Genomic DNA, 15,767 nt, shown 5'->3' with positions numbered 1-15,767 from the left:
CTGCAAAGAAACTGAAAACACACAAGCTGCGAAAGTAATGTATGTGTCTGCCAAGTGTTGATAAAAAAAAAAAAACCCTTGAGACCTGCTTCAGGGAATCTGATTTATTCACATTATGTGACACGCTTGACACAGACTCAGAAAAAGATTAGAAAGAATCTGTACCTTCCCATCTTTATTCTTTATACAGATAATGACTTTCTGTGGTCTCAGCAATGCATTATGTAAATACAAGGTTGGAATCTGAGCCCGAGACCTTTGTGGTATGAGAGAACAATTTTTGTTCTACCCCAACAGTCGTGTTCCTGCCTACTTTGAAACCTTTGAAAAGGCTTAGTAAAGGTGACAGTGTCCCAAAGAAAAGGAACTTACAAAAAAAATCTAAAGGAAATAAGTCACGTCTACATCTTCTTTGTGCCAGCTGATGAAGGTAAAAATGTCCAAAGAAATCGTCTGAGGAGAAAAGAAAATGGCTTTCAATTATTTGAGCAGGCAGTCTGAGTCTCTTTCCTCAGAGGTGTACCAACTCTTTGATGTTGAGGCAGAGATGGGAGGATTGTGTTGATGACATTCATTCTAGAGACTACAAAACACACTGTTGATTGTACTTTTCTGAACTGAAGTGGTGTATAAGAGCTCTTCCCCACTGTGATAATAACTAGATATATCTTTGCAAGCGTGCATGTTCCTCTTGTGTTCCTGCTCGGAGAACACATTATGTAATATCCTTTGCTTTATGGTGTGTATCTTTAGAAATAGCATGAAACAGATGCTCCTAATTATGGCAGTAAAGATAAGAAACAGTGAAGTGATAAGGTCCTTCTGCTTTGGATAGGGGAAAAAAATGTCCCCGTTCAGATGGAAACTGAATGAGTCATTGATTGACAAAAAGATACTAAAGAAAAGTTTTCAAAGGAGTCCACTTTGAACAATTTTGTGAAAGCCAGAAATGTCGTCCAACTCAGAAAGTCTGATAGACTCGCTATTAAGTGTGATTTATGTTTTTTGCCTTGTCTGTGATTGTCAGTCATCCAGGTCAGAGCTTGTCTAAAAGCTAAAACAACTTCAACAGGGCTTGCTTTAGTTTCTTTAAGATGTTTTACCTCACATCCACAATACTTGCTCAGTTCTAACTGCCTGGTAGGGAGTCCCAGATGTTTAACCGCACATGTGAGGTGTTGAACGGTGTGAATAAGTTTAAGCTGTCTGGAGACAGAGTTCAAGATTACATCGAAGTCCCACTTCCTGTTTTCGGTACTTGGATAACACTTGAGTAAAAATCAATGCTGCTTTCCATTTTACCTCAGAAGTCCGAGGTCGGACCTGGGAATGACATCACACTCAAGTTGACAGTTTTCCAATACATTAAGGGCACCCCAAAGGAAAACGATTGATTTCAGGTTAATTATTATTGGTAATACCAGTCGATATTAAGGAATTATGCGCTATTTCGCACAAACATGGTGAGACTACAAAATTCAGGGGGCATTCCAGTTGATATTTCCAACTTGGAACTTCTAACAGCTCATATGAAACGTACACATAGACTCTGGATAAAAGATGGACGTAGCTTCAACGTCTAAAAAAGAGAAACCAATGCTAAAGTGTTTTAAACTTAAATTATGTCTCATGGCCAGCAGGGGGGTAACTCCTCCAATCACAAAAAGAACTCAGATTGTCTAGAAGTCTGAGAAAATTACTTCTCACTTCACTTGTTACCTCAGGAAACATTCTGGTAAAAAGTTTGTGGTCTCAATTGCTAGTAGACTTTTTGAATTACTGTCTACATCTAAAATTTACTCATTTCAAGTAAGATAAACGATGAAGTAGGGTATGCTTTTGGCCTATCTTGTAGTTGACAAATTGCTTGGAGATGTCCACGAGTTCTCAGTCAGATCCATCAGTCATTCGAAAGATCCTAAATCCGATTCCAAATTCAAGGCTTAAAAACTGCAGGCCACAAACCAGTGTGTGTCATCTGTACAGTACGTACATGATCTGTGAACACACCATAAAACACAGGAAGAGCAAGTCTAGAACAGATCAGTACAGTGGGCAGCAACATCAAGTTCACTCAGGAGGATGTCACAGAAAAGCAGTCTGGGCTTTTTGGACTGGGTGGCGCACAATGAAGTTGACAGACGCAACAGTTTTAAAGTATACAGAAAACTTACAAACAGATCAATATGTAGTATTTGAGTCTCAGAGGGGAAGAAGATGAAACAGCAACAGCTCACCAGAGAAGCACTTTAAATGTTCAGTTACTCAAACGGAAGCTTCTCAAAAAGAACAATCAGTGGAACAGCTTTGTTATTTCTTACTGATGTATCTGAAATTCTAAGGAGAATCTTCAACAAAGAAGCTAGTCCACCGTGATGTCAAAAAGCACAACTACATGGTACAATACAGAAGAGTGAGCTTCTCAGGTCAGCTGTCTGTCTACATCTGAAGGACAAGGGACACTCCTTCAATGACAACAATGTACAAATTTTGACCTACTGATGGTTTGAAGAGGGAGTAAAGAAGCCATCTACGTTAAACTGCAACTTAATGGAGGAGTTTTTCTTTGACACCATTAATCATCCATTTAACAATGCAGTCTCCTCACACACCCATTAACATATCGACTCATGTAACACGAGTAATTCACACTACGGCGGGGTGGGCCAACAACTCATACACAACCTAAATGACTCTTAAGGCGCTAACAGCCAACAAGAGGTTGCCTGTCTTGGACTTCACGGCAGTTAGTTTGAAGTGAAGAAGCTTTTCACAAAAGAGAGTCAGCTTCAGCGTCTCCTTGACACATTTCTGAACAAAGAGAAGCTGTGTTTACACCGAGGACTGAGAGGGAGTAAGCAGTCCTTCAGTTCATAACATCATCAACAACAACCCCAACATTACGCATGCTTTTTAGTGCCATTGATAAGCTGACCCATCCCTCCACGCTTATTGCAGTTCCTGTCACATCTTGGCTGACCTTTTAATTAGATTCATAGTATCACATCAGCCATAACAAGTGTAGTGTCATGCAAAAAATACATTCTCATTTGTGATCACATGGCAAGAACATAGTGACAATTATGCATTCGATGCTCAAGAATGCTTAACTCTGAAAGAAACAGTCCAGCATCTAAAAGCTTCCCTCCTGTCATCTTGACACTCTACCAACAAGTTCCTTGGAATAGTTTTCAGCTGCTTAAAAACAAATTTGCCCCAAGTTGTCAATATATAGCTTGCTGTTACGGAGTAATTTTCTTGAAATCTTGAAAGCAAAAGCAATCATCAAGCCTCTTCAGTGAAAATGGTGGTCTGGATACACTTGTGTTTCCCCACTACAGACTAATATCACCATTGTCAGCAAAGAATCCTGAGAAATTTCTGCCTGCAAACTTTTTAACCTCAAATGTTTGCTGTGGCAACTTTTCAGTCTGCAAACGATCTGTGACTTGGGAGAAGTTTTGTTTTCCAACAAGGCAGTCGCCACAGAAATGATGTAAAGAAAACAAGGCGAATGTGCTGGAGCTGCTGAGCTTGAACCAAGACCCTTAATCCAGTTGAGAACTTGTGGCTGGACTTGAAAAAGGGGCTGAAACCTGACAGAGCTTGAACAATTTTGCTGAAGAAGAACGAGGTGAAATTGCAGTGTCGGGGCTGATTGAGACCTGCTCACACAGGCTTGATGCTGTCACTGCAGCAAAAGGTGCATCTAATCAATACCGCCCTGATGAGGATGAGTATTTATGCAGTCGCTTGTTTAACATTTTTAATTTTTAATTTACTGATATTATATTGTAGAAGTCTGTTTTCATTTTGACATTAAAGAATCTTTTGGGGGGAAATTCTTAACTGATAACATTTCCAAGGTGGGTGAGTACTTTTTTCTACATTTTTTTCTTTGTTGCTGTCATGTGCACACTTACATTTTGGGGATTTATTGTCACTTTCATTTCAACATTAAACTCACCTCATGAGATGGGTGGCCACTATGCTTGGTGCAGTGAAAGTCTAATCTGGGTTTAATTTTAGTCATTTAAGTGTAATCATGATCTGCATTTACTAATTGATTGATTTAATTGTGGAAATCAATTTTGACCCTGCTTTCACGTCTCATAAACCCCCAAAGGGTTCTGACGTCCACTTTGGGAACCGCTGCATTAGAAAAATCAGCTATGCTAAATACAGTCCCATAAATTCTCTCTGAACAGGACTCAATGTGCCAGGATTTTCCTCAGCGAAACACAGACTGAGCAAACTGTCTTTGGCTCAGAAGAAGAACATTGACTGAAAATAAGTGCTTATCTCAAATTTCTGTCTCTCATAATGGATACGAAGTCTCGGTGTAATCTTGGACTTTATATTAAATGCAACAGTCATTTAAAATCAGACTGCGTTCCATCCCAAAAACATACCAAGCATTAGAGGATTCATGTCCAGGAAGGGCTTAGAGAAAAGAAAGTCCTGCTGTGTTTTCTCTGGTCTCCTGCAGATAACCACAGAGACAACACTGAGGAGCTCGTTGGGAATTCAGAGCAGGTATCTGCACAGCTTCCAGTCAGTCAGATAATAGAGTTTAAAGTACTGCTGCTTGTTTATAAAGCAATCTGTGGCTCAGGAAAAAAGCCACATCTCTCACTGTCTTTCGCTAACCATTGCAGTCTCGCAGGCAATCAGGCAGAGGGCCTCTAACGCCTCCCTGACTTAAATTCGGGTTAAACCTTTTTATGTTCTGCTCTGAACTGACTGATGCCTAATGAGGAGTGGAGAAAGAAGCACTGAGTTTTCGCTGGGCTCAGTCACAAAGCGTTTCAAATGAAATGCGAGTCTCCACCTTTTTTTTCTTCGAAAGCAATAAAAAGGAGCCATAAATTAAACCTGCGCAGCAAGAAATGAATGTGAAACCACACAGTGAATCTACGGTGATTTCTCATGATTACATCACAGGTCACTCTAGTTTACTAACTTAGACTAATTAATCCATTGGTGAGACTTTTGCACCAATTGGCTCTCCCAGTTGCCTGCTAAACACTGGATTGGACGGTGATCAGCTGGGTTGGAGGATTGCTGTGATATGGCTTTTCAACTTTGTCCCTTGATACAGACTCAGGCATTTCTCCCACACGCTGAAGCCACGCAGAAACTTTTTTTGATCCGGCTGTGTTTTTGTTCCTGTTGGATGGTTTCACTGAAATTTCATCAGCTGCTTTAATGCCAGAATTATGACGCTGACAACAGACAAGGTGAGATCAATGGCTGCAACTTTTGCTTTTTTATTTTTTGTTTAAGCGAATAATTCAGAATGAGTGTGCTCAGAGAAAACAAACTATTAAAAGTAGGTAAAAGTGGATGCGATTGATTGAATTTCATTGATTTTGTCGAGGGCAAACAAAGTGTGAGACTGAGCAACACAACAGAAGGTATTAGGCTTTCAAAAACAAGCGGAGCAAGCTGGAAAAACAAGCCCTCCTCTAAGAAACCGAGGAACATCTCATTCTTAAAACCAATCGCTCTTTGTTTCAGGTGCATGCTGGGATGGACATCATTGACCTTCTTCTCAGGAACACAGATGAATCCACCAGTTGCCACAGCAACCCTCCATGGTCTATCACAATCGATGACGTACGTACGCCGGTCAGTCTGCACACTTTGCTCTTAAAGTGAGTCACTGGTGGAACAATGTATTGAAACTGCAAATTGATTGACTCTCATTATGAAAATCTTAATGCTGAGTGTGGGCTGCAAGGTGGGTCGGTGGTTAGCACCATTGCCTCACAGCAATAAGGTCGCCGGTTCGCGTCCCGGTGAGGACACCGGGATCTTTCTGCGTGGAGTTGGCATGTTCTCCCCGTGCACTGTGGGTTCTCTCCGGGTTCTCCGGCTTCCTCCCACACAGTCCAAAAACATGTTGAGGTTAATTGGTGATTCTAAATTGTCCGTAGGTGTGAATGTGAGTGTGCTTGGTTGTCTGTCTCTAAGTGTAGCCCTGTGATAGACTGGTGACCTGTCCAGGGTGTCCCCTGCCTTCACCCTGAGTCAGCTGGGATAGACTCCAGCCCCCCACGACTCTAGTGAGGATAAAGTGGTGTATAGATAATGGATGGATGATGGATGGATGGATGCTGAGCGTGAGGTGTATTCTGAGGTGGGGTCATACATGAGAAGAGGCCAAGAGTTGCAAGGAAATGAGCTCAAGGAACTGAACACTGGTGTTCTTATGCTGTTGTCTGTGTGCTCTTATATGACAATCTCATTAAGTCTGTCAGTTCAGCAGTGATGATGTTTACGTCCTTCCCTTCAGACCCTGAGCCCTGAGAAAAATGGTGCTGAGGAGTTCTTGGACGCCCTGCTGCATGGGAGTGACTCCTCCTCCGTGCCGGCCTCCCCCCTGTGGTCACCTTGCACCACTGACAGCGGGATCAATGAGGACCCCCTGACAGATCCCACAGACAGCCCTCACCCAACCTCCTGCACGGCTTTTCCAGCCTTTGACATACAGACTTTCCCTCAGCCTCCGTCCCTGGAGAAACGGCCACCAGCAAATGAAAAATCGTCTGATGTTTCCATTGATCTCGGTGAGACTACATTTAAATTGGAAAGGGGTGAAACACTTGCATTTCAAACTTCCGACGAGCGTCTGAGAGGCCTGCAGCAACCGAGTGAGATTGTTTCAATGGTGCGCACAAATATGAGGTTAAGAAATGAGAGAGAAAAGGCAAACCAGGGCACCGACAGTCAGGTAGAAACTAAAAGGCCTTGACATTGTCAGATTTAGCAATTGTGCCTTCTGTTGTGGAATAATGAGGCCTCTGATGGTGGATCCTTTCACAGAGCAAATGATTTGTTTCCCCCCCCCCATTTCTGAACATTTGTAGGGGTAATAGGTTGTGCTGTTGCTACTCTTCACGTGATGAAATTGCCTTTTTCCTTTTAATAATTTTCCTCAGTGCTGATTCTTGACCCCTGTGTGTCAAAAAATACTTTGAAATTGACTGAATAAACCAGCTCTGAAACAACACAAAGACGTCAAGCAGAGAAAAAGGTTTACATTTAGTACTGTGAAAACGTTTTAGGCATTATAAGTAAAGGGAGGATGCTGTGATAAACAATTTCCTGAATCAAATTATTATGCAGTGTGACCAGAGAGTGCCTGAAGGACAGCCCCAGCTCTGACAGGCGCACTTGTGCACAGAACTGCTGCAGTTTCCTGTGAATTTTGTCCATGTTGGTTGCTTCACTCTCTTCTCGTATTCCCACACTGACTCCATAATGTTGAGAAATGGGCTCTATGGGGAACGCTCATCTGTTTCTCGGTCTCCTTGTTCTTCTTGTCACAGAAAATAGTTCTGTGGGGACTTATCTGATGCCTCCCTGATGATTCTGTGTGATGGATGAGAATGGAAACATCTAAAAAAAAAAAAACAACTACAAAAAAACCCTACTTAGCACAGTGCTGCATGTTTGTAGCATGTTCTGTAAAGCACAGAAGGTTGCAGCGGTGTCAGAGGTATTGTTGCAGATCTTGTTTGAACTGCAAATAGAGGCAGTTTTTGTGAATTATGACCTGCTGGTTTTCTGTTTTTTTTATGATTCAACATGCAGGATGGGAGCATGATGACCTCAATGAGAAGTTCGGTATTGAATACTACCTCACTGCAAACCAAAACCCCCTGCTACCATCCAGTCATATGCTCACAGTGAAGGACCTGTTGTTATCCAACGTGGGACAGAATGTAAGAAGAGTTTCTGTGAGACATTATAGTTTTGTTTGGCTATCTTACCAACAGGAGTTTAAAATAATAGTGTTAAGAATAAATAAATGTGAACTAACTGTAAAGTCATCTCTGGTGACCTGTTCTACTTTGAGAGAAAGAGAGCACAATTTGCATTAAATACATAGAATTTTATGAGGTATTGGTCCACTCGAGTGCCTTCTTCAGGTGAACCGAAGAGTGGGTCACTTTAACCGGAGTATTCTGTCCGTGTGCTTCACAGGCTTCACAACGAATCCCTCAGCATCCCCTGCGGGAGCTTGTACTTAATGAGGATGAAAAGAAGCTTCTGGCTAAAGAAGGCATAAACCTGCCCAGCAGACTGCCGCTGTCAAAGGTACACGAACCAGACACACATATGTATGCATGTAGGGCACATGTCTTGACACACACATGCACCTGCCACATCCACAAATCTAAATCTGTATCCCCAGTTGCACAACCTCTGCCAGTGTTGCCCGTCTCGTCTCTCCTATCCCAAGTTTCATCTCACTTACCCTGTTTCTTCCTCATTCTTTCTTGTCCCTATCCTCGCTCCTGTTTCATCTCCCTGACAAGTCTGAGGAGAGGGTTTTGAAGAAGATCCGGCGGAAAATCCGTAACAAGCGCTCGGCTCAGGAAAGTCGAAAGAAGAAGAGGGAATACGTTGATAGTCTGGAAGGAAGGTAGGAACCAGCTGCACTCAGCGTTTTCACTCACTGTCACATTATCTCAGTATGTTTTGGCCCACCAAGTTTTATCTGCAGTGAATTGTTTTTGCTCTGAAATACTTTCAGTGAGCCTATTTTGTTATGATTCACTTCAACAAACTGTTGCAAAGACGAAACAGGAACGTTCTTTAAAAAGAAAGTTATTTTCCATTATTCTGTTTTGAATCATTTTTAATGACGCAGAGTTCATGAGAGCTTTTGCATTTGCTGAAATCTGGTATTTATCGAGTAGTTTCCTGAAATAGCTCTTCACAGGAGACTCACGGAACAAAAGAGTACTTTCAGTGAAAAAACTAAACAAAAAGCTGGGAGGTGACTTTTGGGAAGAGAAATAAAGGAAATAATTATAAGAAAAAAATGACGTGGGAGGGAATTCAGTGCCAAAACACCACAGTTACTACTAACGTTGTTGAGATGATCCTTGCAGATTGTTACTTTATTCAATCACTAACGTTATTCAGTGTCTGGATAAACAGAAAATTAACATTCTGACAGCTCAGCAAGAGAAGTGTGAAAAATGTTGATCATAATTGACCCCTACATAGTACTAAACCTAGTTTAAACTGTATTTTTTATTTTCTATAGAATTAAAGTAATGTGTATATGACACAAAACCAATCAGGGCATAAGTATCAACCAAAACCTCCAGAGGGAGAACACACATAGAGGTTACAGTTTAGAGTAAGTGTTCTAGAGTTTCCATCATGTAGACATATGCTATATAAGAAAAAAAAGAGTCTTACCATACCCTCCTTAGACCTTATGTTCTATTTTGGGAGCATTACATTTTGAATTTGAGCCTGCTTTACTTAGATCCGTTGCCAAATAGACAAATTAATAAAAGACAGGATCTCTGCAGAGATATTCTACAACCATGACAAGATACAAAACCACGCCAGATTTTATGGTTGATGCTATTTTTTTAAGGCTTAATAACATTTGACATGGCTTTGAAATATGACAAAAGCAACCAGTTATTCACAAGGTCTACCCCAAATGAGGACATCTTTTTTTAAAACTACTTTAATGACAAAGACCTACTAATCCCAACATTAAAAATGCATACAAATTAAAAGCTGAGATCTCAGGAAAGTGAATGAACTACATTCTTCCCAGCACAACCTCTCATACAGCTTTTTTTTTGTGTCTGATCTGGGGTCAGTTGGACAGAAAACAGATTATATTGTGGCCCAACAGAGCAGCTAAACCAGTCTGTGTTGCAGCTGGATGAAGGATCAGGCAGAATCCAAAGATGACGCAGCGTGTCACAGCAGCGGGCCAGGAGGTTGTGCTAAGATCATTTCAGTGTTCCTCCTTCTAATCTAAGTCCAGGCTATGCAGATCGAGCCTTACTGCACAGCCAGAACATCCTTTGTCACCAAATTTCTTTATCCTGCCAGCCTCCCACATGGTGGCTTTTCCAGGCCATCAGACCTCCGCAAACAATGCGGCCTGGCAGAGCATGTAGTTTAATTCATATCGAACCTTCTCAAAAAGGGCAGTGCGGCAAGGATTTATTGTTCCTCAGCCTCCCTGGAGGTATTCGTAGGGTTTTTAGATCCGAGGCTAACCTTCAGATGGTTCCCCTCGCACCGCTGGACTCCTAGAAAAACCTGTCATTTTTGATTCAACTCAGAATAAAGGGGTCATCTGGGAATGAATTGCGGACCACAGGTGTAGCAAGTAGAATAAAGTGAATAGAGAGCTTTGGGTTTTAAAAGGTCTCATAGGGTGAACATTCATTTTTTATTGTGTTTTGTGGTTGTTATGAACTTGGACGTGTGTAATAGCTGTTAAGATATGAAGACATTTACTTCTGCCAAGCCAACCAATATTCGTGTTGCTTAAACTTTGTATAATCCTGTTCCCCTCACTGCTTCCAGGTGAACCATTCAGAATATGCGGCTGCTTCACAGTCTGCCAGGTTTATTTACAGTCTATAGCTGCTTCTGGAGCTGTAAATATACTCACACTTTAATTTTCTGCATGGAGTCCAGCTTGATTTAAAAAAAAAAAATCCCAGTGTTGCAACACATCTGTGGTTATTTCATGCATTATGCAGCACAGACCAAAACCAGGAGGTCATGGGGTCATGGAAAATGAACCATCTTTGCAATATTTTGAGCTAAAAAACTAAATTGTTGAAAATGGGAACAATATGAGACCTTTAAACATCAATGTACAAACATTGGAGTGAAATCTGTTCCCACCTTTTGTAAAAAAAATTGATCAAAAATTAATTGTGTTTGCAGCTCCGCCTAAAAAAACAAACAAACAAACCTTTGTGTGCATACCTACACTTTAACATATATCCTTAATGGCGTAATAGGAGCTTTAAAAGCCTAATAGCTTGCTATCAGTGTCTCATTCAAGCCTGAGCGCTGTTGCCTCAGAATAACAAAAGTTTTGAGATGGGCTGAGATTGTCAATTTCATTGAACTGTGTCAGCAGTTGTTGGTAATTAAAGCAGCTGCAAGCGGAGCGTATCAACCCAGTATCATTATCAGTCAAGGGCCATAATGGAGGGTGACTCATGGTGACTAAAAGAAATAAGAAAGACTGCAGAAGAAGAGGGTGGTGGTGGTGGGCGCTGACGGATGGTGTCCCTGGATGGCAGAATGGGACGCAAGATAGCAGTCAGCAGACGGATATTGGCAGAGACAGAAACGGAGCAGAGGCAATGTAACATTGTCACACAGTGTTGTTTGATAGCCTTATTTCCTTGTTTTATCTACATTTCCTTCTCCTTGTTGTCTATCTCTTTCTGTAGGATGTCTGCATGCAGTGCTCACAACCTCGAACTGCAGAGAAAGATCCAGCAGTTGGAGGAAACCAACAAGTGAGTCCTCAAATGAGCCAACATGGGCTGCAATGTTTGATTATTGCCATCAGCTGATGATCTATTCAGAGATTTAAAAAAAAGAGAGAAAACCAAGGAAACCTCCTGAGACCAAGGCACTCCTCAGATTAAAATGTCTTTGCTGTATTTCGTATAATGTCCTTGTCCACAAGTCTGTGTATGCATTGGCATCCTCTTATAGTCTATCTGCGAGATGCCAATATGATAAAGACATTTTTAACCTCCAGAGTAACTTGTTTTGGACAGATCTTCTCTCTCTCTTTTTCTCTGCTGATTCTATATTTTCAAAACCAGAGAGCACTTAATCCAAACAGCATTTAGATCTGTTTAGCACTACAAAATGTTTCATTTTTTTAAATGACAGGAATTAGCACAACATGTTCAATACAAGTTCTCAAACCCCAAGGCGACATATTCAAGCAGCTTCTGTTGTCTGACCAACAGTCGAGAACAGAAAGTGATTAAATTCATAAAAACTGAGAAAATCAGTAAATGGCTGAATCTGACAGTCTGGAATCACTGAATGTAGTCTGTTTTTTTCATAAAAAGCTTCTTATTTCCATTCAACAAGTGTCTGAAATGATAAAATACAGATGTCACAGTTTATTAGCAGCAGCTAATTAGTTAACGTTGGCTCCATGTTTGGTTCAAGGACCAATATGTAGGATATTGGGGCGACTCCTCTGTTTGCAAAAGAAGCCGGATATAGAAGTAGATGAGAAAATGACTTTATTTCTTCTTTAATTTAATACCTTAGTAAATATTTTCCTAATGAAGTTGTGGTCTCATCAACTGTGTGTATATATATATATATATATATATACACACACAAATTCCAAACTCAGTGTTAAAAACAGCAGTAAAAATTTAATTAAGTACATTTAATTAAAAATAAAAAACAGGAGCTAAAGCTTCCTTTGATGATTTGCGTAGAAGTAACTGAAATTAAAAACATACATACACGTTGCATCTTGTATTGAAGTGTGGCGTCAGGCTTAAGCTTAACTGTTCTAAACACTTATTTGTATTTTCAAAGTGAATGATTTCACTTTCTAAATCAAAAGGAACTAGCTCTGAGTTGTTTTGCAGAAGTAGCAGATTCAATTGGACTCCTGCGCGCTGTCTGACTTGCAAAAATACAAAAATACATTGATTTGCAACATCTTGCTGGTAGAGCCTTTATCAGCTAAATGCTTGGGAGATTGTTTTCCGCATGTCCTCGTTTGTACTGAACATTAATCTATTGGGGTTCCTTGTGCAGCTCCAGGCGGTCTGGCATACATATGAATGTATACACACACTACTTGGTTCATTTGCCAGTGTGCGTGGTAGATTTACATATGTATTGTTTATTGCTGTATTGATTTTGTTGGCTTACATGCTGAATGTATAATGTACTGGGAAGGGTCCTAAATATATTTTTTTATTACAGAGAACTTTAGCAATTTAAAGTTTTGTTTTCTTTGTTATGTGAAAGTGATGGGCTGTAGGGTGGATCGGTGGTTTTTATTTTTTTATTTAACCTTAATTTAAGCAGGAAACATCCACTGAGATTAAAACCCTCTTTTACAAGGGTGTCCTGGCCAAGAGGCAGCAAAAGTTACGAAGGGCTAGGTTAGCATCGTTGCCTCGCAGCAAGAAGGTTGCTAGTTCGCGTCCCGGTGAGGACACCCGGGATCCTTCTGCGTGGAGTTGGCATGTTCTCCCCGTGCAGCGTGGGTTCTCTCCGGGTTCTCCGGCTTCCTCCCACAAAACATATTGAGGTTAATTGGTGATTCTAAATTGTCTGTAGGTGTGAATGTGAGTGTGCTTGGTTGTCTGTCTCTAAGTGTAGCCCTGTGATAGACTGGTGACCTGTCCAGGGTGTCCCCTGCCTTCACCCTGAGTCAGCTGGGATAGACTCCAGCCCCCCACGACCCTAGTGAGGATTAAGCAGTGTATAGATAATGGATGGATGTTAAAGTGTTGTCCTTATTTGTGTATTTGAGTAATTTCTTTATTACAATATGTTTTTTTGGTAACTCTCCATCAATCAGTTAAAGATGAAGAAAGCTCTTGGATGAATGCTAAACATCTTTAAGAACCAAAAAGAAAAGTCCATTTCCCTTCTGCTGAATCCCCGTGCTCTGATGACTGAGAATCTACTCAGACACTGCCACACATTCAGATCAGCATTAGGCCTGCCGATTTTAAAATTTCTGTTTACTGGTATGTTTGTGCTCTGTGTTTTGAGATGCGGGCCTCATCTCAGATACATGAAATATATCCAACCAAATCCCTGCTCCAATCCAAGTTGTGCCGTGAATATCTTAATGTCCCATTTTTTTCAGCCTTAGATGCGTGGCTGAATTGTTTGTTTGAGCCTCCTTTGTCTCTTTGTTGTGAATCGGATTATGCCACGGTGATACAGTGTTTTGTTGATCTGCATTGATGTGTTCTAAGCTCCTCTGTCGCAAGATGCTGGAAACCTGGTTATGAAAACTTTCTAGCTGTGTAAAATCAGAAAAGAGGAGCATCAGTGCAAAACCACCAGAATACAAAGCGCTCGCAATTTTGCTTTTTTTCTTCCTTCGCCCTGTTTCCTCGTCATTCTGTCGTCTCATTATGTTGCTTTCTGTCTCGCGCTGGTGGAGTGCTGTGGTGAATAAAACAAAATGTGGCAAAAAAGACACATGCACACGTTTTTCCTGTCCTGTGTACTCTTCTCCTTCTTTTTCTGTTTGTTTGATTTAGTGTGCAGAGATCACAGATGCTGGAAAAAATTATGTCTATATTACATCTGCAGCCCCTTATGCAAAGCTTAAACAATCCCTTTCATCTTGGTGCCTGTATTTGTATTGCAGTGCTCTGCTGGAGCAGCTAAACCGGCTACAGACTCTCCCTCCTAATAGCTCCAGCAAAACAACACACAAAGGAACCTGCATCCTGGTGAGCTGCACAGTGCACTATGACATTAATTTGCACCACTGAGAATTAGATAAGACAGACAGCACAACTTCTACCAAATAAATAATAAATGCACATAGAGGAGATGTACACCATAATAGAAACTACAGTGGCCAAGCTCATCATTAAAAGCCTCAGCCCGAGTTCCTGCTATTATGACAGCTGCTGTGTTTAATGACGAGGTGTGAATGGAGTCAAATGTTTGAATAGCACCTGGCCACACTTATCTTTGTACACAATGTTATGTAGGATGTGCCTAATGACTTCCTTTCTTCTCCTCCCTCTGCTCTCTGTTATTACCCTCTGATCTGTGCTTTCTGTGCTTGGCCTCTTTTTTATCCTTCTGTCGACATTTATTTCCAGGTTTTGCTGCTCTCCTTCTCTCTGCTCATTTCCTCAAATCTGCAGCCAGACCCTTACAGCCAACTCAGCCAGGCGGAGTATGCAGAGACCAAAGGTTTGTGGACACACACGCTCAAACACACTTTCTTTTTCTCTTTCGGACACACACACACATACTCACTCTCCACCACGTCTCTGCTTTTTCAGTGTCGTCCCGTTCCCTGAAGTCCGTGGATGAAGTGCCTCCTCCTCCTCCGCCTCCTCTTCCTCTCCTCTACGTCTCCAGGAGCTTTGAAGCCCTGCGCAACCTGACAGAGAAGCTCTGGCCCTGGACAGATCTCCCCACAGTAGACCTCCCCTCCTCTCAGCACCAGCATCACAGGCACAAAGACGATCACTGATCTCCCCCAGGATGAAAGATGCAGCGAAGGAGTGCGGGCTCGCCTGCAAGTGCAGCATCCAAATGAGCAGTTTAATTGCTTTTTTCGCCGTCTGTTTCTCACTGCAGAGACTGGATGAGAGAGGTGTTATGGTGGCACACAAACACACTAACATCTAGTTAAAAGAGAAAATCTGTCTCTGACGCAGGGGTCACTGAGGAGGTCACGCCAACACATGTAATTTTTCATTTTCCATTGAAAAAACACCCCCCAAAAGAGCCTCGGGGACCTGGCGGATCATGTATAGCTTATATTGTCCATGTATTATTTAGACATGTGTGATCTATAAAACAACACAAATGTATATTCACTGCTGTATTTTATTATTTACTTCAAATCTATATCTTTATATCTTAAAAAATGGTGACGATGATTTGAGGTGCATTTTGTAACAGATCAGTGCAATACTGACAAATAAAGAAAAAAAAAGAGAGATAAAGGCTTCTCCAGTGAAATCTGGGACCACCTGTAAGTTTTGTTTCTTCTTTCAATAACACCATATGCTCAGCGCGGAACTCATTTGTATTCCAAAAATAATTAGGCAATATTTGAAAAATAAATTTTGGCGTCCGAAAAATACATTACTTTATCAGCAAAAGTTGCTCAAAGACTTCTCAGTTTTAAAAAAAAACTTTCATACCAGCTGCCAATACGGTCTCAGTTTTGAAAAATAGCAGTTTTAGAGCTAAAATTACTGTTT

At 41.2% G+C, this 15,767-nt stretch overlaps 1 protein-coding gene across 1 annotated transcript; it reads left to right on the top strand.

Annotated features, from left to right (window-relative positions):
• Window positions 1-5,219: 5,219 nt before the first annotated feature.
• LOC103364386 (cyclic AMP-responsive element-binding protein 3-like protein 3-A) lies at window positions 5,220-15,317 on the top strand. Its single transcript, XM_008291493.1, has 10 exons — window positions 5,220-5,240; window positions 5,521-5,619; window positions 6,299-6,572; window positions 7,600-7,730; window positions 7,993-8,106; window positions 8,328-8,434; window positions 11,250-11,318; window positions 14,183-14,267; window positions 14,649-14,742; window positions 14,835-15,317. The coding sequence occupies exons 1-10, from the start codon at window positions 5,220-5,222 to the stop codon at window positions 15,026-15,028; spliced, it is 1,188 nt and encodes a 395-aa protein (XP_008289715.1). The 3' UTR covers window positions 15,029-15,317.
• Window positions 15,318-15,767: the final 450 nt, after the last annotated feature.

This window comes from Stegastes partitus, unplaced genomic scaffold (assembly GCF_000690725.1).
Source record: "Stegastes partitus isolate 25-593 unplaced genomic scaffold, Stegastes_partitus-1.0.2 Scaffold745, whole genome shotgun sequence".
In the NCBI taxonomy this organism is placed as follows: Eukaryota; Metazoa; Chordata; class Actinopteri; family Pomacentridae; genus Stegastes; species Stegastes partitus.
Note: the sequence above shows the minus strand (reverse complement) of the source record. Positions and strands in the feature narration are given on the sequence as shown.

Excerpts from the sequence above, each read along its gene's own strand:
- LOC103364386 (XM_008291493.1), top strand. The coding sequence starts at position 5,220 with ATGACGCTGACAACAGACAAG. Across the intron at positions 8,107-8,327 it reads GCAGACTGCCGCTGTCAAAG|TCTGAGGAGAGGGTTTTGAA; the intron begins GTACACGAACCA and ends CTCCCTGACAAG. Across the intron at positions 8,435-11,249 it reads GTTGATAGTCTGGAAGGAAG|GATGTCTGCATGCAGTGCTC; the intron begins GTAGGAACCAGC and ends CTCTTTCTGTAG.